Source organism: Anser anser (assembly GCF_964211835.1).
Source record: "Anser anser genome assembly, chromosome: 28".
NCBI classification, from domain to species: domain Eukaryota; kingdom Metazoa; phylum Chordata; class Aves; order Anseriformes; family Anatidae; genus Anser; species Anser anser.
In genome coordinates, this window is record NC_139749.1 from 3,295,997 (window position 1) to 3,316,926 (window position 20,930).

At 55.8% G+C, this 20,930-nt stretch overlaps 1 protein-coding gene across 3 annotated transcripts in view; it reads left to right on the forward strand.

Annotated features, from left to right (window-relative positions):
• OTUD7B (OTU deubiquitinase 7B) overlaps positions 1 to 20,930 on the forward strand; it is a 34,229-nt gene that overhangs the window by 6,340 nt on the left and 6,959 nt on the right. For all 3 annotated transcript variants that reach the window (XM_083813186.1, XM_083813188.1, XM_083813187.1), the window contains 5 exons: positions 7,540 to 7,688; positions 11,398 to 11,568; positions 11,780 to 11,995; positions 17,136 to 17,237; positions 18,215 to 18,342. In XM_083813186.1, coding sequence (XP_083669312.1) covers positions 7,616 to 7,688; positions 11,398 to 11,568; positions 11,780 to 11,995; positions 17,136 to 17,237; positions 18,215 to 18,342 — 690 coding nt within the window. In that variant the 5' untranslated portion in view covers positions 7,540 to 7,615. The remainder of the gene's footprint in view (positions 1 to 7,539; positions 7,689 to 11,397; positions 11,569 to 11,779; positions 11,996 to 17,135; positions 17,238 to 18,214; positions 18,343 to 20,930) is intronic.

The following is a 20,930-nucleotide window of genomic DNA, read 5'->3' on the forward strand; positions in this document are numbered from 1 at the left end:
ATGAGCTAACGCTGGCGGCTCGTTCCCTTCCGAGGCTGGTAGAGGACCATGCTTCTGAAGTATGACGGCGTGTTCAGACACGACAGCAAAACAGGGTGAAATATTTCCAGTAGCAATGAACTCAGTCATCCTTTCTGGACAGGACAATGAAAAACAGTGAATCAGGCTGAAACCATTCGCTGGCAGTTCTGTGAAACGCCTCCGAGCCCGATGGGGGATCTCGGTGCGGCGGCCTGAAGTACCCACGCGTACCAGGAGGGGTGCTGGGTGGTTTGCTAACCTTTCCTCTTCTCTTTTCCTTCCTTTTGTTGATTTAAGCAACACCCTGCGGCTTTGGCATTTTAGAAGCAGCTCATGTTTTGGGGGATAATTTGGTAATAGCCTTTTAGCTTTGTTTTGAGTCTGCGTTGCTGAAGCCCAGCGCAATAAGAATGGCGTGAGCAAACAAGGGAACGCAAGGTATAATGCCAACCTTTTAAAACAAGCAAAAACCCATTGAAACTGAATTAACACAGTTCCGAATACGGTCTTCAGAGATGCAAGCGACTAATTCTGCCGTACCTAAGCCTGGGCCTCTTTGGGAGCTCGCCTGTGTGGAGGAACTTCGCACCGCGGCGTTCGTGGCAGGCTCGGGGGAGAAGCTCAGCCCGCACCCGGCCGTGCAGGTGAAGGCCGCTTGGCCCCGGTGCCAGAGGCTGCGATTTCTGCAGATCCTCCTGGAGGATCCTGCTGTGAGCCCTCCCTTCCCCTGCTTTGGTCAGCGGCGGTCCCCGAGCAGAGGGTGGTGACGTTACGGGCGCAGCGAGCGCGTCCGCGCGGGGTGGCAGCACGGGGCGCTTAGCGCCCCGCCAGCTCCTGCCTTATCTGCTCCCCGCGAGCAGTTATTGCGGCAGCACTGAACGCACACGCTTCACCCTGATGTGAGCGGGTCGTAAACTGCTTTTTATAAGCTTTGCTAGCAGAAGCCAGCGAGGCTCGTGGTGGCGGCGGCTCTTCAGTTGTGTAGCTGGTGCTCGGTCGTGTCAGGATCCGGCCCTGCACGTGGTTAGGTTGTTATTTGTTAGATCTCAGCGTTGTGCTCCTTGGGAGGTGAACATTTAAAATGCTGACCGGGATCCTTGCCTCTGACTACAAGGTGAATGCGCTTGCTGCTTTTTTTGGGTTTTCCCCAAAATAATTTCTGAAACGTGGACGCTTCCCAGGCTCATGCCCGTGCTGCGCGGTGCTGGCTGCTGCCTGCGCAACAAGCCTGAGAGTCCTTCCAGTGTCTCATAAGGGCGAGGCTTAATTAAGCTTTTTATAGCATTTTACAGGCATTAGCTAACGCAATATTGTGACATCCCTGTGGGGTAGGTGTTTTTCGCTCGTCCTAATAAAGCTGTTTCTGTCTGTGGGGGCACTTGGAGAATTGCTGGAAAGGAGACGCTGCTGAAGCGAGGGGGCTGGCGATGGCCCTTCGGTAAGTCCAGCGTCATGCCAGGCCGCTCTAAAAATGTGTGAATTCCCAGGGGTTTGGGTTTCCTAACGTTATCACATGCCCACGTGCAGCATCCCGTGGCAGGCGATGTTGGGAAGAGGCGCTTGGAGATATTATCCTCAAAAAGGAGCAGGTTTTGGGACAGCGCTTCCTTCCCTCCAGGTGAAGGGTTATGGCAGCCTCCGGCGTCACCCGTCCGTCCGGGCCTGGCCTGTCACCTGTTTGGGGCAGAATCTGAATATTTCGGCTCTGCCTCGGGGGACGCCGTGCTGAAGATGAGGAGCCGCAGCCTGCAGACCTGCCGAAGGTGCTGCTGGTTGCCTGCTGGGGGGGGGTGGCTGGACTTCGCGTTGAAAAGCTGCGCTTTTCTGAAGAAAAAGGAGAATGGAAAGTTAGGTGAACGTGTGCCACGTGGGCTCCGTGTGAGCGGCGCTGAGCTTTTAGCTGATTTCTTATCTTTATGGCCCTCGGAGAGAGATTGTGGGGTATGAGAGGAGCACGGAGGTTACGTGTGCTGGTGTTTGGGCTGAGGGAGAGGAAAGGTCAGCTCTCTGAAACACCCAGTCCGGTTTTATCTGGCTGGTGACACGGCAAATTGTGAGGAAAACTGTAACCCTGAGACCTGAAAGATGCCAGTGTTCGCCTCAGATGTAGGCTTTTCCTCGTCGGGAGGCGCGAGGGGCGAGCAGCGCGACGCCCGCTCCGCTCGCGCGCATAGTTGCGAGCTGGCGTCACGGCAGCAGAGGCGGTGAACTCCAGGAATTCCTAACAGTCCAGGACATTGTGGTTTCTACAATGAGTCGGGCAGGCTTTAAAGAAAATATTGACACCATTGTCAGTGGGCTGGGGCTCGGTTGTCGCGTCCATCGTGGGAGCCCCGGTCTGAGCTGCGTGCAGCCGCCGAGGCGAGGAGGAGGTTGGCTGTCTCTTGGGCTTTTCGGACCCTTCTGCCTTGGTGGGCCTGTTCCTTTCGGTTGGTTTTCAACTTAGCTTTGTCGCCTTGCTTCTTGCTTTGGGTCTGCCCGTGTTCCCCTGGGGTCTGTTGCGTTGCTTCGCTGACGTGCCGGAGGAGGGGGGGTGAAGGCCGCGCGCTGCAGTGAAGGAGGGCAGCAGCCAGGCCGGTCACCGGTGCGGCCTCAAAACGTTTGATAAGAGTAATTGGGATGAAAGCCTTGTGTGAAGTCAGTGCTTTTAAAGCTTCTGGTGGGGGGCAGCTTCTTGTAGCAGGCTGTCGTGAGGTGAATAATCCCCAGCTCTGGTGTTTCATCAAAGCGGTTTGAGGAGATGCGAACCATGGAAGGGGAAAATGTGAAGGAAACGCAAGCAGCTTTGCTGCCTGCCAGATAGGAGCCTGCTCGTGTGGCTTTGAGAAGGGCGTTAGTGCAAAATAAAGAATGCTTTCTTATAAAATAACAAAAAACCCTCTCAATAACTAATACACAACTTGACTTCTTGCGCGGGCCGCGGCTCGCTGGGCAGAGGCGGCGGGGCAGGCGCGAGAGCAGCGAAACGACTGCGACCTCTTATCTCTGATGCTTTAATAACCTTATCAGCGTAAAGGGGAAGGAGACAGTAAAATTGCAGAACACCTTTGAGGGGAAGCAAGCTGGAAAGGAGCAAGGAAGCTACTATGCAAAGGAAATTAGGATAGAAGCCAAGGACCCAGAGAAAAGCCCCGAAAACCCACGTTCTGTGGTGACCAAACCGTGTTACGGCCAAATTATTCCCGTGGACGTGAATTTCCACACTTCGAGGCAGAGCTGAATGTGAGGGAAAGGGGATAAAGGCACTGCACCCACCCCTCCACCATCCCTCCGTCTCGCTGCTTCTGTTTGCGTGCAGGGAGATGGCCCAGAGGCCAGCAGATTGCAGGAACGGGTAACTCCTCTCCCCTGGGAGGCTGGAAATCCAGCTGGGTGTAGGCTTTGCGGCGTTCCCCGCGAATACGCTGGCTGCTGGGTGAATACGGTGGCTCCCGGTGCCCCGTTCCGGGCGGTTTTACCAACATGGTGCCAACAACAATGTGCGATTGTGAGCTTTACAGCAGTGTGTTTATTCAAACAGAAATCCGTCTGCAGATTTCAGTGTGAATGAGGCGCTCTTCTTCCCCGGCGATCTATTCTGGTCCTCGACGCAAGTTTTTCGGGAAGGATGTGAAACCTCGTTGATGCGAGGCCAGCCCTATAGATGTAAATCCTTCCCGGGCAGAGCTGCCTCCGCATCCCAGCTCCCCAGGCGTGGTAGAGGTGGCCTCACCGATACCCCATCTGCAAAGAAGTGGAGTTTCGTGAAGTTTTGAAAGCCTCAGCGAGGTGAGCGTGACAGCCACCCCGTTGCCGTTCTTCCTTAGATAAATCGTCGAACGTAAACGTGTCTGCTGCTTCCCAGCGCGCTGCCAAGATACCGCAGGTACATAGCCCATGGGGCTGCGTGTAATAGGCGATGGCTTTGGGCCCGGAAAGCTGTTTACAAAGCATTTACCCCAAGGTGCCTGCCTGCCTGGCACTTGTGCTTGCTTTATCCGAGCACCGATCCTGCGCCGTTCGGGCTGCAGCGCCGTGCCGGTGCCAAAAGCGGCGAGAAAGCCTCTCGCTTCTCGCCAAAAAGCGATTTGAAGGAGGTGATAGGGCCTTATCACAACAGGAGAATTGCTGGGAAGCGCTCCTGCCTGGCGTTTAAACGTGATGACTGTTTTGAAACTCCGAAGAGCGTGGTTGGATTTGGAGTCGGTAACAAAGCCTTGCTGGTCCCGGGCTGCGCAAGCTCCCCGAATGCCAGGAGCTGGTTGTGCTCCACGCCGTCGTTTTCCCCCTCAAACCAAGATTTTTATTGGTTTGAAGGGCTCGGAGATATGTACTCTCAACTCCTTCTCATGCCTGAGAACGCAATTAAGGAGAACACGTTGGCTTTCCACAATCTTAAATTAGCGCCTTGCTGCTCTGCAGCCCCGTGGTGAAATTAAACGAGAGAAGCTTTGGAAGCTTGGAAATGCCTCGGAGTCATGTAGAGGCTGGGGACCGTCTGCTAGGAGGGAAACAGAAGGAATTTAGGGACAGTGGCTTCTCCCAGAGCACCCTTTGTGAGTGTCTCTGGGTGTTGGGAGCTCCCCTTCCACTCCTGGCAGCCTCGGCGTGGGCGAGGAGGGGACCTCTGGGGGACGGGTCCGGCCCCTTCCCCGCCGCCGTCTGCCTGACCCCGTCTTCGCCTTCGGCTGGGAAGCGTCTCCCAAATTCCTCCCTTCCCTCCCGTGGCCTGGCAGTGTGCGGGGAATCGTTCTAATTGAAGTCTGTGCGAATTAAGGCAATTTGGTTTTGGCTCTTCACCAGTGGAAACGGGGAGATTTGGACGCCCTCCTTCTGACGGGAGCGCTGTGGATAGCAGCGGGAGACGGGGCTTGGGAAATTCAGCTGGTGCTTTGCACAATGCCTTAAACAGCAAAAGCTTTGGGTGTGCAGAGCAGTGCTTCTGGTGGCATTTTTTTTTTCCTGGAATAGCTTAAAATGTAAATATTTGGAAAGTAGCATTTCCTCGCTGAGTACTGATTATGAGGTGTTTCTGGGATGGCTTAAAGAAATGGACTGTATAATAATGAAAAAACCACACCTATAGCATGGAATTTGATGGCTTTCTTCTTTAGTTAGCCGTGTCGCTGCCTCCGGCTTCGAGAGCGAGCGGGGTGGCTGGCTCGAGGGATTTGCGCGTGTCCACGTGTGGCCCTTGTGGAGACACAGATGATTTCCGAGGTGCTTTTGGGGTCGCGTGCCAGAGGCAATCTGGCACCTGTGGGGTCGGGAGTGACATCCACGCGGTGGGGACGCTGTCCTGGACCCGCCTGGCTTCCTGAGGAAGATTAAAGTGTGAATATTCATGAGTTAATTTGATTAATTCCTGCGTCCTGCGAGTAACGGTCGGTATTGCAGCGACCGTGGAACCGCCCGCGTCTCGGTCCCACGGGCGCCCGCCGTAGCGCCCCGGTGTCCGTAACGTGGCGAGGAAGCTGCCGGCGGATTACAGCCAGCACTGGAAGCTGCCCTAATCGCATCGTAAACGCCTACGTATGCGCACACGCACGTATGTACGGGGGGGGATTTTGGCCTGCTTGACACCCGGAACGCTTTAGCCTTGGCTGGACAGCATCGTTGTGGTCGCGGAGCTTGGGTCTCCCTGCAGAGGAGGTCGGATCCTTCCCTCCCTATGGGCGGAGGCTCCGCGGGACTGATCCTGCCCGGCATGGGCGCAAGCTGCAGCCCTGCCTGCTCCAGCCGTACCCCGAGCGATGCCGGCAGCGCGCGGAGCTGCCTGGTGTGTAAAAAGAAGCATTTACGTATAAAAGGTGAGCGTGGCGGGAGAGGCTGTTCCTTCGTTTGGACCCTCACGGTAGGTCCCCGGCAGCTCCTTGCTGTGCCGGCGGAGCTTTGCGGCTGCGTTTGGCCTCGCAGCACCGTTTGCTGCTGTTTGTGTGCGCGAGGAGGTGGCGAAGCGGCCGCGGCGCCACGAGTTGGTGGCTGCGGGCCGTGCACCGCGCCCGGCACTCAGCGGGGATCCCATTCGGCGAGGGACCGAGGATCCCATTCTGCGAGGAACACGCGGGGTTTGAGGCTTGCCTTGGGATGACAACAGCCCCAAGATTGCTCCGGTGATAAATGACATCAAGGAGCTTTTCTGCCTAACGAGGGTATGATTAGAGAGTGTGGAAGATAATAAGGGCGGCATTTAACCAACAAAGCCAGGAAATTCCAGATGAAAGCTCGCGTGTTTCGCTTGCTGTGCTTGGGTTTGGGAGTCGGTGCCGTTAGGGACTTTGGCCCATCTTTAGGAATAATCCTGACAAGCGATGGTTTTGAGGCGCCAGCAGAGAAAAGGGGTTTGCTCGTCTGTGCAAGGCTGAAATTTCCTCGCCTGCTCTCAGGATGGCAGCACCGCTGTCAACCAGCCTTACGCGGTTTTTCCCCTCTTATTCACGTGCCAAATTTCAGCTTAGGAGGAGTTTTTTTCCAGCAGGTTACGTTCCTTGACAGTCGACTTTTTTCTTTTTTTTCCACGGTAACCCTTTAGCTGCACAATCCCGCCGAGCGTTAGCCCGGTCCGGGCCTCGGCCGAGCGCGCTGTTCTCCATCCGTGCCGCGAGGAATGCAGTAAATCAGGATCTGAACACGCGGCACGGCACACACCTACGTGTGGCTTTCTGGATCTTAGGACCTGCTAAAACTGAAGGTTTACAGCATGCACCTCCGCGCTGGCTGGTTTTGTTCCCTTCTGGGAAGGAGGTCGGCTCTCGGAAGGATTTCTGGGGGGGCTGCCTTTGGAAACCTTTCGGTGGAGACTTGAGGGGCAGCAGGGTCTTGCAGCCGGGGCTGCCTCGCGTTTCCCCCGTCGCGTCCTTGCTGCCTTTGCCAGGTGGCTCTGAAGGGCTCTCGAAGTTGCGAAAGGTGAAGGAAGCTTTAGGAAATAGCCCCGCAGCTCCGCGGCACCGGGGCTGGTTAAAAGCAAGCGCGGGCCAAGACGTTTCTCCTTCCTGGAGAGCTGGGCTGGAGCGTTCCCGTTCCTCCGAAAGAAGGGGAGGTTGCCTTTTGTGCCTGAAAGGCTTCTTGGTTTTATTTTCCGTAGGCGACTTCTGCTAATTGCGGCGCTTTGTTGGCGCCGTCGCGCGGCGCAGGGCTGCCTGCCCCCGGAGGGGTCGGGGGGTGTGGGCAGAGGCGAGAACCTCGCTGCTCCCAGGAAACCTCATTTCTTCTGGGTGTTCTTATGAAGAGGGGCTCCCCCGAGCCGCTTTGAAATGAGAATTATTCCTCCCCAAAGCTGCCGAGCCTTCGTCACGCCTGCGTCCGCGGCATCGCTCCGGCTCTGCCCTACGGAGGGCGAAGCCCGGGGAGGCCAGCAGCGGTCCTGCAGCACGCTTATTTGGGGTTATTTGGGGGGTGGGAGGCGTTCCCCCCTGCTCTGGGGGGACGGGGGCACCTGCCACCGGCTAGTTCACAGCCAGCTCCGAGGCTGCTTCCCCGGGTTAATGATTTTATGCCCTGTAACGCGAGCCGCGCGCGGCGTTGCTCTCTCGTTCCTAGATTGAGGCCGAGGTGCTGAGCCGGGCGCCGCCGACCCCAGCTGCCGGGAGGAATCCATGAGCGCACGGCCTTGGATATGGACATCGTCCTGTCGGATTTTGTTCGCTCAACGGGGGCAGAGCCGGGACTGGCCAGAGACCTGCTGGAAGGTAAATAAAGCCGGGGACAGAAGCAGGGAGGAGGCTGCTGGGAGTCACGGGGCTCGGAAGAGGGGCAGGGAAGCTTCTGGAGGGACCCGCGGGGCTGGAGGTGTCGAAGCGGCGCCGTCAGCAGCGCGGCTGGTGAAATTCTGCCCCGGTTTCTCGTTACGCGTCCAGCGGCTAATGAATTTCACATGTTTGGAAGGGGAACGTGTCAAAGAGAGAGCCGCGATTTCATCCCTTCGCTCGTCCTCTCTGTTCGCTGCCAGCAGCGGCCCAGAACGGTGGCAGAACCTGGGGGTTTCTCCTGCGCCTTCCGCAGGAGTGAAGGCACGGCGCTAGGTGAAGGCTGCCTGTACTTTCCGAGCAGTAGAGGAGTAATTATGTAGGCAAAACCGTGCTTTTACTGGTAGATCTTGTTCTGCCTGCGAAGGTGGTTTGATTATGCCCGTATAAATTGCTGTTTTGTTGGTATCTCTCCGTCCGCGCTGCGAGCGGCGTGCTGCCGAGGCGCTGACCTCCCCTGGCAGCGTCCCTGCGTCGCCCGACGTACGGGGAGCCGCCTCCAGCGCTCGTCACGGGACGCTCCCATCAGACAGGGCCGGTCCTGTTTGATAGGCACGAAGATGCCGAGGAATCGCAGACAAGTCTCCAAAATCCACCACCATCATCGTCATCATCATCACCTGCGCTCGGTCCGTTCGCTTTTAAGCAGCCAAGGCAGCCCTCGGGAGGCTCAGCACTCGGCGCTGGCTGCCTTCCAGCGCTCTGCCTACCTTAAAAAAAAAAGCGTGTGCTTGCCCTAAAACACAGCGTGATGTTGACTCTCTTCCCCCCAGCCTGCACGAGATCGAGAACTTGCTCGTTAGCGGTCGCGTTGAGCATAGAGGCCGGGGGTGATCTGTTTGGTCACCGGCAGCTGCGGGAAGGGGGAGAGGAGGGAGGCTGCCAGGTCCGAATTTTGGGACTGGAAGCTTTCTTGCAAGCGTTGCCTTTGGGTTGGTGTTGACAAAAGGCCGGTGAGTAAATATCGGCCTGTGCCGTAATGCTGGAGGACAGAAACGTTGCATGGGAAGCAGAGAGGGCCCTGCCTGGCAGTCAGTTAACCAACACGCAATTACACAACACAAGACCGTGCTTGCTGTGATACCTCAGCTGCAGAATCACCCTCTCGTCTTCGGAACAAAGGTGAGCGTGCGAGTCTGAGCTGCTGCAGGTTGCTGGTGGGGAACAAACCCCCGCCCGTTTTTTGACCTCGTTTTGGGGACGTTTCTGCCTCCCGTCCCTTCTCCTGCGTAGCTCGAGCCCGGGGCTCGCTCCTGAAGCACCCGCACCATCTCCTCCGCTTGCTGCCGCTCGGTGCCGTGACGGCGAGGCACGCAAAGCCCTGAAATGGTTGCCCTAATCCGTGTCTTCGGGCGGTTTGCTCCAGCTCCCTGGCCGTAGCGCTGCTCCCGGCACGGGCCAGCAGGCGGAGGGTGCCGCTCCTCGCCCGGCTCCCGTCAGCCGTGTGCCGGCTGCAGGATTTCACCCGCTCAGCCGTGCGGCCGCGTCGTCGCAGCGGAAGTCTGGCAAGCTGTGGCTTTTGTGGCGTGTTGATGCTCTGGTTTCTGGTTTTTAGGTTTCTTTGTTTCACGTCAGGATTTCTAATGGTATCTTTCAGAATTAACATTTATGCTTGCGAGAGAAAAAGCTAAAAGCAGATATTCCTCCAAATTTTCTCTCCCTCCCGCTCTGGCACACCGGCTGATTTATTTTGACAGCAGTTGTTTTACCTCGTTTTCACGACGCGCTGCTGAGCGCTGCTCTTTTTGCTGTATTCTCTGTGGGATTGGCAACTCCACGTGTGGAGATGAGGCGAGACAGATTTGTCTTTTTCTTTGGTGTGTCTTCGCAAGGTTGCAGTGTGCAGTGCAGCAAAAGAGCTGCACGAGGTGAGCTAGTCAGACGTGAAGTTTGAGGGCGAATTGAGGAATTGGCGAGCTGTGGTTTTCTGCCCGTGCTCGGGGTTTCGTGCACGTTTCAAGCAAAGCCACCGTGGGGCTCGTGCCGTGCTCCTTGCTCAGCGCCAGGTCTCGGCGTCTGCTCCGTCGTTCGGATCTCGGGCGCTGCTGGATCCCGACGCCTCGACGGCGACGCGCTCCGGCGTCCTCGTGCACGCAGAGCTGAAGAGCTGGGGGAAAAGGGGCACGTTATCGGACAGCGCTGTTTGGATTCCGCTCCGAAATTTGTCCCACGTCCTGCCAGCATCGCGAGGAAAACGGGCTCTGGGTCTCTCTCTGGTTGAGCCCTGGCCCCACGTGTCCCCGGAGGATTTTCCCCTGCCTGCTTTTGCTTGGTGCAAGAGCTGCTCCTGGGCCTGCCTCCTCCCGCTGCCTGTGTCCTGAAGCAGGTGGCGATGTGACGGCGCCTTCAGTTTTAATCCGATGGCTCGTTCTCGTTCCTTGGTGCTGGTTCTTTGGTTCGTTTGAAAAATAAAAAGGCTCAAAAGGTGAACCTTAAAATAACTTTCTGTTTGGAGGCAGTCGCTAAATGTCGCGAATTACATCTCTCAAAAGGATTTAAATACTTAAAAAATGTATTTCCTTTTGGGAATTAGGCATAACGATTTCTTTTATTGTCTGTGAGCTATCATATAAACCAACTGACAGTTTATATCTCTCTTCTGTAGTGGAGGTACTATATATAAAGCTGGCTTGCTTTCTCCGCTGTCTGCTAACTTGCAAATTTAAGAGCTTAGATTAACAGCGTTCATAAAAATCACAATTTTTGCAAACGTAAGCCATATGGTAGACTCTTTTTTGCTATATATTCTTGCTTTCGGAAGACAGTGGCTTCTAAAAGGTCAATTTATTACGTACTGAGAGGCTCGAGTGTAGTAACATATATTCTTTCAGCCCGCTGGGTAGTGTTAGCAGGAAGTGGAACTGCTTTCGGGACTCACCCGACTCCACTAAGTTCAAGCTGAGTAAGTTTTACTGAATAATTCATCTGGCTAGTGATGGCTTGAGCCTGCTGAAAAGTCTTGCAGCTACTGCCCAGCCTGGCTGGCACCTTGCTTGCTCTTATATTTTGGGTGTCAGCTGGAAGAGAGGTGGGTGGCTGCCTCCTAAACACCCCGGACAGGCGTTGGAGGAGTTGGGAGCCCTCAGCTGCTGAGGTCGTGCTCGCTCGAGCGTTATCCTGCAATAACGTGGGGGAGCAGAGAGCTGTCGGCTGCTCTACTTCGTCAGCAAAGGAGCGGTGTCGGCATCACGGTGGATTATCTTCACTGCAGCTTATGAAACAGCGCTCGGCGTGACCTGGGGCAGGGGGCTGCTCGGCTGGCACCAGTGGACATAGCGCAGCCCGACCTTCCGTGTTATGGTGGCCCTGCCCTTCGTTTCCCAGCCAGAAGGCTAATTCTGGCAAAACCCAGGGGTCTTGGGAGCTTTGTGGAGGTTTTGTGGACATCCAGCCCCAGGAGCAGCAGCTCCCTCCGAGCTCAGCGCGCTCGAGGTATGCATAAGCCACCCCCCGTGGGGGCAGCACACCCAACATCTGCTGGGCACTTCACGTTGAGTTATATTTCTTTCAGAAACCCAGGTCCTGGGCAGGAATATAGCTTCAAATCCAACGGGTAGATAAAGAACTATTATTGGCTTTTGGTGTGGGTGGTTAGGAGCTGACTTGATTTCTCTCTCGTGATGGTGACCGCTGTCGATGCCTCCCAATCCAGGTAAAAACTGGGACCTGAGCGCAGCCCTGAGCGACTTCGAGCAGCTTCGGCAGGTGCACGCGGGGAACTTGCCGCCCTCCTTCAACGAAGGACGCAGCTACAAACCCCCAGAGAAGGAGGCAGCCCGCGCGGGGCGACCGCCGCTGCAGCGGCAGGATGACATCGTGCAAGGTAAGCGTGTCTCGCTGCCCCGTAGCCGAGTCCCAAAGCTGGTAGGGAGCGGGTTCGGTCTTCTCCTGGTGGCTGAAATATTTGTCAGAGCAGTTCAGCTTCTGGAGGCTGAAAACTAGTAACTGAAGGCAGCGATTTTAATCCTAGCTTCTGTGAAGTTTGCTGCTTCTGCGCTGTTCAGGTGGGTTTTTCATCTTCCTTCTCCTCTCAGAGAAACGTCTGTCGCGAGGCATTTCCCACGCCAGCTCTACCATCGTCTCTCTGGCCCGTTCCCACGTCTCCAGCAACGGCAGCAGCGAGCACCTGCTGGAGATGCCCATTTCCACCTTCCAGTTGCCTGACCTCACGGTGTACACCGAGGAGTTCCGCAGCTTCATCGAGCGCGACCTCATCGAGCAGTCGATGCTGGTGGCGCTGGAGCAGGCCGGTGAGCGTTTACACCCCAAATTATTATTATTTTTTATGCTAACGCAGCCAGTGGCGGCAGTTTGCAGCAGTACCAGCTGGAGCGTGCTGGCACACAAGCCTTAGGCAGTGGAGAACCGAGCAAGGGCGCGTATCTGTGATAGATATTATTTCATCCCTTTTTATAGCGTGGTGCAAGAGTTGAGCAAGAGTCTGCTTCGCTTCGCCCGCAGACACCAAATGTAAATTGTGCGCGCGTGTCGTCATCGCTCATGCAGCTGAATGGTAATGCCCGGAAAAAAAAACCAAGCTGCATTATCTCACCACCTAAGCTTCCCCGTGCCCTGTGCTATCCCAGCAGCCTTACTGTGAGAAAGGGGGGGGGGGGGAGAAATCATTGCGTAATGCCACCAGCAGCTAATCATCACGGACAAATATCGGCGGTGATTACAGGCGTTTTAGATCGATGATGCATTTCATACGCTTGCTGCTTCAATGCAGGGAAACTTGTCGGCTGGCTTTGTGCGTGCCCGGAGAGGAACCACCTCGGGAGCGCAGACGGGTTTGTTTTCCAACACGCTGGTTTCCTCCTGAATAGTTGCTAGGTGATCTGTAAATAAGATTGAGCTGGGGGATGAATGGGACCTCCGCGCTGGCGGGGAACAACCTAATCCGTGTTACCAGGACAGCGTGCAGTCGGCACAGGGTGGGGAAAGAGGCGAACCAGGCGAGATGTGGGGAGCCCTTGCACCTCTCCTTTATTTCTGTCAGCAGTCCGCGTACCTAGAAAACTATTCCTTCGAAGAGAACGTGTGTTCTTCGCGTCAAATTTTAGACCCATCCCGCTCAAGTGTTCCTGTAATAAATATTCTCATGTTTTGGAAATGAGCACTTGATCCAAGCGATCTCGTTACAGCGGCGTTGCTCTTCGTCGACTGTCAAGCTGTCGTGTCTAATGCAAATTAAAATGCACTTCTCTGCATCGAAGCAGAGGCCAGGCTGGGCGTTGGATTGCCGCGTTTCAGCACAAACTCTGGCTCAGAGCACTCCGGTGCTTTCAGGTGGTTAGGATCTAGTTTTCAGCATAGATCTCTCAAGCTGTAATTCACACGAATCCTTTTCGTGAACACAAAACACGTCGGAGGCATGTCAGTGACCCTGCAGGAGGAGGCACGAGCTGTCAGCAGGGCAGGCAGGAGATTCCTGTGGCCTCAGAGGGAGCTGGATCGGGCCTCTTGGCTGTGCTTTTTCCTACGAGTGCTGGTGACACTTCCCAGTGTTAGTGTTTAGTAATTGATTTTTTAGAGAGCACCATCTGAAGGCAAAGTGTGCCTGCATTATGTATGTGGGTTCGTTATAAATGAATGTTTATCTTTAATAAAGGGCCGTACGTGAAATCTTCCAAGCTCAAGTTGAAGTAGGGTTTTGAGCACGGTGCTGTGATCTACACCGATACCCGTTATTAATTTAGTACGTGCTGTCCTTAGGGGATTAAGCAAATATTTTATAGACCAATAAACGTGAAGATAGCTCTTCGGGTTCTATCCAGAGCTCCCCTTACGCCAGTGTGGCAGAGCAAGCACGCTTTCAAGTGGCTGTAAATCGTAACGACGTCCTCTGGGGAAGCTGTTAACGTGCTCAGCATTCTACGAAAAGGCCTTGGTGGAGCTGAAAATTTGGCCCTTGGTGTTTTTCTCGCCGCGCGCCTGGGGAAGCAGCAGGCAGCGCCTTGCCCCGGGCTGCTCTAAAAGTCGGGAAGAGTTGGAAGAAGCCCCGGGCTTGGTCGCTGTGCCTTTGCTCCAAGGTCGGGCTTTCTCCCTGGGGTCAGGGAAGCAACGCCAAGCGCTTCTCCAAAAGTCCCCTAGCGCATTGGCAAGAAGACTTCTGCTTCACTCTCCAGGCCGGCGCTGCAGTAAACATCTGTAGGTGGACTGTTAAAAACTGCTGAGCGAAGGGTTCGGCACCTCTCCTCCCCGCCTGCTTGCTTCACTGCTGGAGCGGTGGCAGAGGACCGGCGAGAGCAGGTTCCTCGTTCCTGGAATGCAAATCTCCTGCGTCTCGGAGCGGGCCATCAAAGCCACCGGCGCACGTCCGTCCCTCGGGAATGCATCACCCGGCTCCCGAGCAGCTTTTCAGCCGGGTTTAGCCCGTGCGTGGTCAGAGGCACGTGTGCGCACGTCCCCCCCTCCGTCTGACGTGCTAGCGTCCGACTTGCAAAGCTCCTGCAAATATTTTTGCCCGTCGGTCACTGGCCAGCCCTGGCCTTCCCGACAGGAGAGGCGAGCTCACGGCTGGGGCCGCCTCGCTCCGAGAGGCAGCTGAAGTTCTCTTCCTTCGGCGGAGCAGCAGCACAGCCGGCCATAACCCGCAGCGAGCCTTCGCTTCTCGTCCCTCCCGACCCGTGGAAGAGGCTCGGCGTTGGGGGAGAAAGCAGCTACGGATGTGTCAATGCATTAGAACCAGCTCTTGTTGCTGCCAGATCCCGAAACAAAGGGTTTTTTTCCTGCAGGTATCGTTTAAAGGAAAATTCGGATCAATTGGAAGAGGGAGGCTACGGGTGTATTATCGAACGTCAGATGCGGTAAACCAGTTTGCCACTTCCAGCTGCTCTTCTCCTTTTTTTTTTTTTATTTTATCAATAACCTAGTCCCAGGTCATGGCCCCTGCTCCTTCATCTCCAGCTTCGGCACGGGAAGAAAAATGTTCTGCAGCAGCCACCCAAGCGCGGTGGCGGGCGGTGGCGCTGGACCCGTCGCGTCAGCCCGGGGAGCCCGAGGACAGCTCATCCCTGGGAACGCTGCCTCCGTCACGCAGGGAGCGCGGCCTCGTCCGCACGGCTCCGGAGTCCCTTGGTAGCCCCAGGGGAGCCATTTGGTTTCTCTGTGAGTCAGGGCTCGGCGCTGGGCTAGGAGGAGCGTCGTGTCTGCTCCTTCCTCTCGGCGTGACCCATTTCCACGGTTCCTGTTAGAAGCACGTGCGGCGTTCCACAAAACAGCGTTCCTGCTCCCTGCTGGAACAAAGAAATGTTCTCAGCGTGCCACGAAACACCCCAAAACATCCCAAAACCAGCTGTGTGGTGGGGCTGGATCCCGTGGCAGCGGTGGTGCTGGTGTCCCCTGCAAAAGGGAGCCTCTGGTGCTGGCTTCAGATGCGCAGAAGAGCTGTCGCTGACCTCCTGGGCTTGAATTCTGGAGCTGCGTCAGCTCTCGGCAGGGCTTTTCTGCCAGCCAGCGGGGACAGCGGGGCGACAGCCTGGAGCTGAAAAGCAAAAGGGCAAGCGAGAGGCAGCCGGGAGCTCGGGACGCTGCTGCGAGCGAGCTGGAAGCCAGCAACAGCAAACTTCTTGGCGCTCGTGTCGGTTTGTCCTGCCCCTTGCAGCAGCATTTCTTGTGCTGCCGCGGAAGCGCTGATGGCAGGAAGATCCATTGTGCTCCTGAACGCAATTGTTTTCCCTTCTGCCTGCACGCAGAGCTTCCCGGAGCCGCTGCTAGGAGCTGCGTGCAGAGAGATGCGATGTTTTAAATGCTCGCGGGGGGCCTCTCGGCCCTTTTACCGCCTCGACGCGAGCGAAACGCCGCGAAGGGGTTGGGGAATGCGGCTGCTTTTGAGGGAGCGAAGCTGCGACGGCCTCTCTCGCGTAACCCGGAGCATGCGGAAGTCTGAACGAGTGACTCTGCGCGCGCAGCGCGTCGTGACCGCGTGCTGCAGATAGAAATGCCTCCCGAAGGAGCGGCCTCGGGCCCAGACCTGGCCGCGCGTGGGGCTGCGAGGTGCCGAGCGGAGGAGCGGCGAACGCCCCCGAGCTCCGCGGTCGCGGCCGGAAAAAGAGCAGCAAAAATCCTCCAGGAAAAAACGTGCAGGGGATAAAAAAAAAAAAAAAGCTCAGCGCTGGGTGCGGTAGCGCCCCGCGTTTTGTTTAGCTGTTGGGAGATGCAGGTTTTGCTTCTCGCTCTGCTCTCCTGGCGCCGCGCCACTTGGCGCAGGTTTGCGCCTTCGCCGGGCCGGGAGCTGTGCCGAGCGAGACCGGCCCGCTTCTCCCAGCGGGGCTCTTGTCTCGAGGCTGCGCGCCGAACCCGTTTCAGCTCCAGCGGGTTCCTTTCCTGACGCTGAGACGAGAAAGCAGCAGCGTCACGCCGCAGTTAGCCCCGCGTGCTGTGTTTTCCTGCGTTTTATCTCCCGGCAGTGTTGGGAAGCAGCTTTCTGAAGGCAGCACCCCTGCTTCTGCTGCACAATTTCAAGAAATCCTCTGCTCCCGTGAGAGCCGGGGTGGCTGCCAGGGGCCGTGCTCGGGAACGGGGATATTTGTTAGAAATCCATGGCCGGGCGAGGCGCAGCCTTGCTGGAGCTGTAAGCCTGAGGTGGTAATTCCGTACAGTTTTGTTTCCTGGATAAATGTTTAACTTCTAGCGTCGAGTTTAACTGCAGCGGGTTTGTTAATTTTTCCCAGCTTCTATTTTTAGACGGTCGGAAAACCTTCTCTCTTGACTCGTAGTAATTCCAGTGCCTGATATTACCCCAAAGCTGCTATTTTTAAACCCGGTGAAGCGCCGTCAGCTTGCATTTTCGTTGGTAAAGCCGCTGAGCTGCTTGGCTCAGCAAAAGTTCCTGACGATCGTACCGAAACCAGTGAGCAGGGAAAAAATGACCGATGCGAGATGCTTTAAACGGGAGGGATCCGGTTGCTAAAAGCAACTCCAAGCAGTCTCGTTATTAGCTGGAGAAACTGGAAAAGGTGTTGGGCACCATTTGGGACCGGCGCCCTGGGTGTGTTCTCAGCAGGATGGGGTTTTTTTTTGGGGGAGGGGAACTGGATAGAAAGAGAATGCTGCTCTGGGTCAGAATTTGCTCCTGTTTTCAGCTTTATCTCCAATTTGTGTTGACCTTAAGTAAGGATTTCGCGTTCCCTGCCTGTCCTTGCAGCCTGGCCAGCTCCCCAGGTCCCCACACTCTGCCCTTTTTGTTGCATCGCCTTGGCTCCTTTCTTCCAGCCGCAGACCGGGCACGCAGCTCGCGTCCGGGGCTGTTCCCATCGCAAACCAAGCAGGCTGCACTCCTCGTCTTTCTTTTTTTTTTTTTCTCTTTCTTTTTTTTTGAGCGGACGAACCCCACGGTCCCGCGGCGCGCAACGGGCTCCGTTTTCACGCTCTCCGATATTTCCCCAGGTCGCCTGAACTGGTGGGCGAACGTGGACCCCAGCTGCCAGCGGCTGCTCCCCCTGGCCACCACGGGGGACGGGAACTGCCTGCTGCACGCCGCCTCCCTGGGTAAGAGCCTCGCTGAGCGCGGGATGGAGAAATAGCCAAGTGGTTCCCTTTGGCCCCCGGTAAAGAGCGCCGTGCGGGGAGATGGGTGGCCGCAGCCTCCCTTCCCCTCACCGGCCGCTTTGTGCCATCGCACCGGGGAAGCTGACGCTGCTGGAGGAGGCGTGGGGAGAGCCCAGGACCCCAACGTGCCTCGGGGACGGGCTCTGCCCGTGGTGGGACCGAGCATTTCTTGTCTGCCCCGCGGGGAGCCGTGGGCCCACTGCTCGTCCCGGGTGAGCCTCGGTAGGTGCCCAACTGCTGGGGCTCGGCGGGAGAGGCTGAGCTGAAGGCGCCGGGCTGCCAACTGCCTCTGTACTCCCAAAATTATTCTTCTGGGGTTCAGCCTTCCCTTTGGCAAGTTTCCCCGTGGTTCTGAAGGAAATGTGAGACACCAGAGGGCCCGTTCGCAGAGCGGGGCAGCTTCCAGGGCCCGGGTTTGTCTCCTGTGACTTCACCTCGTCAAACGTGACAACGGTTTTGGAGGTTTCTAGACTTCTAAATCAGCTGGGTCGGGCATTTCCTTCGCGTGGCCGGCTCTGTTCAGACACAGCAAAACCACAGCCTTGTTTCACCTGGTCTAAATTTTCCCTCGACAGATCAGCCCGGCGGAAAGCACCGTCTGATTTTTGCGAGCAAATATTTTGCTTCGTCTGGGAGATTCCTTACAGCCGAAGGCAGCAGCTGCTGCTTTCGGCTGTGCAGAAGCTCGCTGCGGGTGGGAAAGGCAGGCTTCGGACAGGGGGTTTGGGGCTGCTGGATTTTTTGCTCAGTTTGGCCCTGCTCGCCTTGCGTTTCTCAGCCCTTTTTTTCCCAATTTACCCGCTTCCCCCGGTTTTGTGGCGGGTTGCAGGAGTTCAGCCATTAGACAGCAGAAGATGGAGAAACGCCAGCTCTCGCTAATCCTCTGGTGCTTTTTTTTTTCCCCCCCCTCTGTGCAGGTATGTGGGGTTTCCACGATAGAGATCTCATGCTTCGCAAATCCCTTTATACCTTAATGGATAAAGGTGTGGAAAGGGAAGCCCTGAAGCGGAGGTGGCGCTGGCAGCAAACGCAGCAGAACAAGGAGGTAGGAACCAGACTGAACGCGGTCCTCCGAGCAGAGGGGAAAATCCTGTTAAAACATCCCGTAGGTCTGGGAGGAAAAAAAACATCCCGTAGGTCTGGGAGGAAAAACAAAAACAAGGTCTTGAATTTTGTGCAAGTCCGTGGCTTGCAGTACTCGGCTATGCCATGATGAGAACTGTCCTCCCCTCTAAATTATGGCCGTGAAGCTTTGGTGAAATGCCCTTTATTACAAGGGAGGAAAATTCCTTTATTGGCGCCGTGTTACGTCCGCTGCTGATGGAAACGAGCTGTCGTGTAGGTCTCTCCCGCGATAAGATCAGGAAGATGTGCCTCAGTCGAGGCGTGGAGCAGCCTCCCCCACTAAAAAAGGAAACGGCGAGCTCGCCACATGAAAGGCTCCTAAAGCTGCGACGTGCTCGCCCCCCCCGAAAGCAGGGACGTGGCTTTGTCAAGGCGGAAAGTTACCAGATGTCCTCGAATCGCGCCGCGGTGTTGTGAGCAGAGTAAACTTTTGTTTCCACCTGACACTGAAGGATGTTGTTTACTTCCCAGCTTCCTTTTTATTTTTGGAAGGGCACGGAGATTAGCATCTTGTCGGGCTGAAAAAAAAGATCTATTTCCCTGTTTGTAACAAAGTAGTTGATAAATAATTGGAGGTTTGACCGCTACTAAAAGCATGCTTTTGTGCATCTCTTTAAACTGCGTGCTCAGGGCTGTCTCCGGAACTAGCCATCGGCAAAGCACTGTGACTTGTAGGCCTTAAAGGGCTCGAAAATACTCGGCGTGCGGACTCGGTTGCGTCGTTCCCTTGTAATAACCCTCAGCAGAAGATTCTCGGAGGCAGGCGGGTGTAGGTGGTGCCTGCGGTCAGGTGCAACAGCCCAGCCTCAGCCGGTGCGGCAGGTGCTGTGTAAGGGGTTGGCTGGAAGTCGGGGATTAGGAGCTCTTCCTTTCCAAGTAAGCTCGGAAAGAGGCAGCCCAGGGTGATGGAAGTTGCTCCGACTTGCCTAACCCACTCTGGGTACAGCGCTCTCCTCCCTCGCTTCGCTTTACGCTCGGATCAATGATGAAAGAAGTCCCGTTGGAGGCTTAACCAGGAGCGGGGAAACTTAATTAATGCCTTACTGAGCGAGCGGGGAGCCGGCCGGGCCGTCAGCTGCTTCTGGTTCGTGGCTTGAAGGCTTTCTTGGCAGCTTCGAGGGCTGAGGATGTTGTGTTTGGATGCTGGAGCTCCGATCGCTGGGCCCAGGAACAGAGGAGGAGGGCAGGGCTGCCTGCTCTTCCTCGTGGCCTTAACACGGCAGGCTCGAGCGTGGCTTTGTGTTTTAAGGTATTTCTCCCCTCACTTGGGATTAATAAGGCTTAACGAGCCTTTTAACTCCTTGGGACCGTGTTGGAAGGCTTCTCCATCGAGGAGACGTGGGGTAATTCCTGAAGCTAATGCTTGCTGCGGACTTTTTGGAGCGGAGCGGTTGTACCGGAGGCAGGGTGCTGTGTTTGTGGGCTGGGTACAACGACGTCCTCAGTGCACCGCAGCTTTTCGAGGAAAGGGCCGTGCTTCGCTGGGGCTTTCCTTGCGCTTGTTTTTGGGCTGGGTGCCTCGTGGCTCACGTGGTACGAGTGCGGAGTCGATGCTTGGTAATCGTAACGTGCGTGCTCAGGAAATGTGAGTAAAAAGCCGGTCTGAGTGCACGGACAAACGAGAAAGGACTGAAAGGATAAACAGTTCAGCCTGACTGCGGTTCGTAAAAGAATCTGCAGCGACGGAAAAAATCCATCCCGCTCTTATAATTAGCCATCGGGGCCTGCCTGTGCTATGCGCCTTGTGCCTCTTTGGAGAGCTAAAAAAGTATCAAGTGTGTTAAAATACCTCAGCAAGCCTTGTCCTGGATCTCTGTGGGCTTTGTGGGTGTCTTTCTTTTGTTTTCGTAGTTCAGTAAGGGAGGAGAATAACTTCTAAAGGCAAACTTTAGCTGGTCAGGTCCTCACCCGTCCCCCGGTCCCTTGCCTGTAGGTTATGTCAGCTGTAATACGGGAGGGGTTAGAGTTAGAGTCAAGCTTTCCTCTCCTTCTGTGGGTTGAAACGTTTACTTCCACCCCACAAGGATGAAAACTCTTCGCTTTAGGCAGATTATCCCCCTGCTGGCTTGAGAGCGCTGGCTTGGAAGCGTGTGCTTTTTTTCACAGGATCAGAGAATGTTAGGGGGGGTGCTTTTTTTCACGGAATCGCAGAATATTAGGGATTGGGAGGGACCCTGGAAGATCCCCCAGCCCAATCCCCCACCCCATTCCCTCATCCAAGGCATCGATGAATATATTGAACAACGCTCGTCCCGGTACCAACCCTTGAGGGGCTCCACTAGATAGAGGCCTCCGGCTCGAGTCCATCCCATTGACCACAACCCTCTGGCTTCTTCCCTTCAGCCAGTTCACAGCCCACCTCCCCCCCCGATTGTCCAGACCACGCTCCCTCAGTTTAGCATTTTTTTTTTGCATAAAATATTGATTATTTTTGCATAAATCCATGGAGAGATGATGTGGCTGCGTGTACAAAACCGTGCTAGAGAAATTGGAAAAAAAAAAAAACCA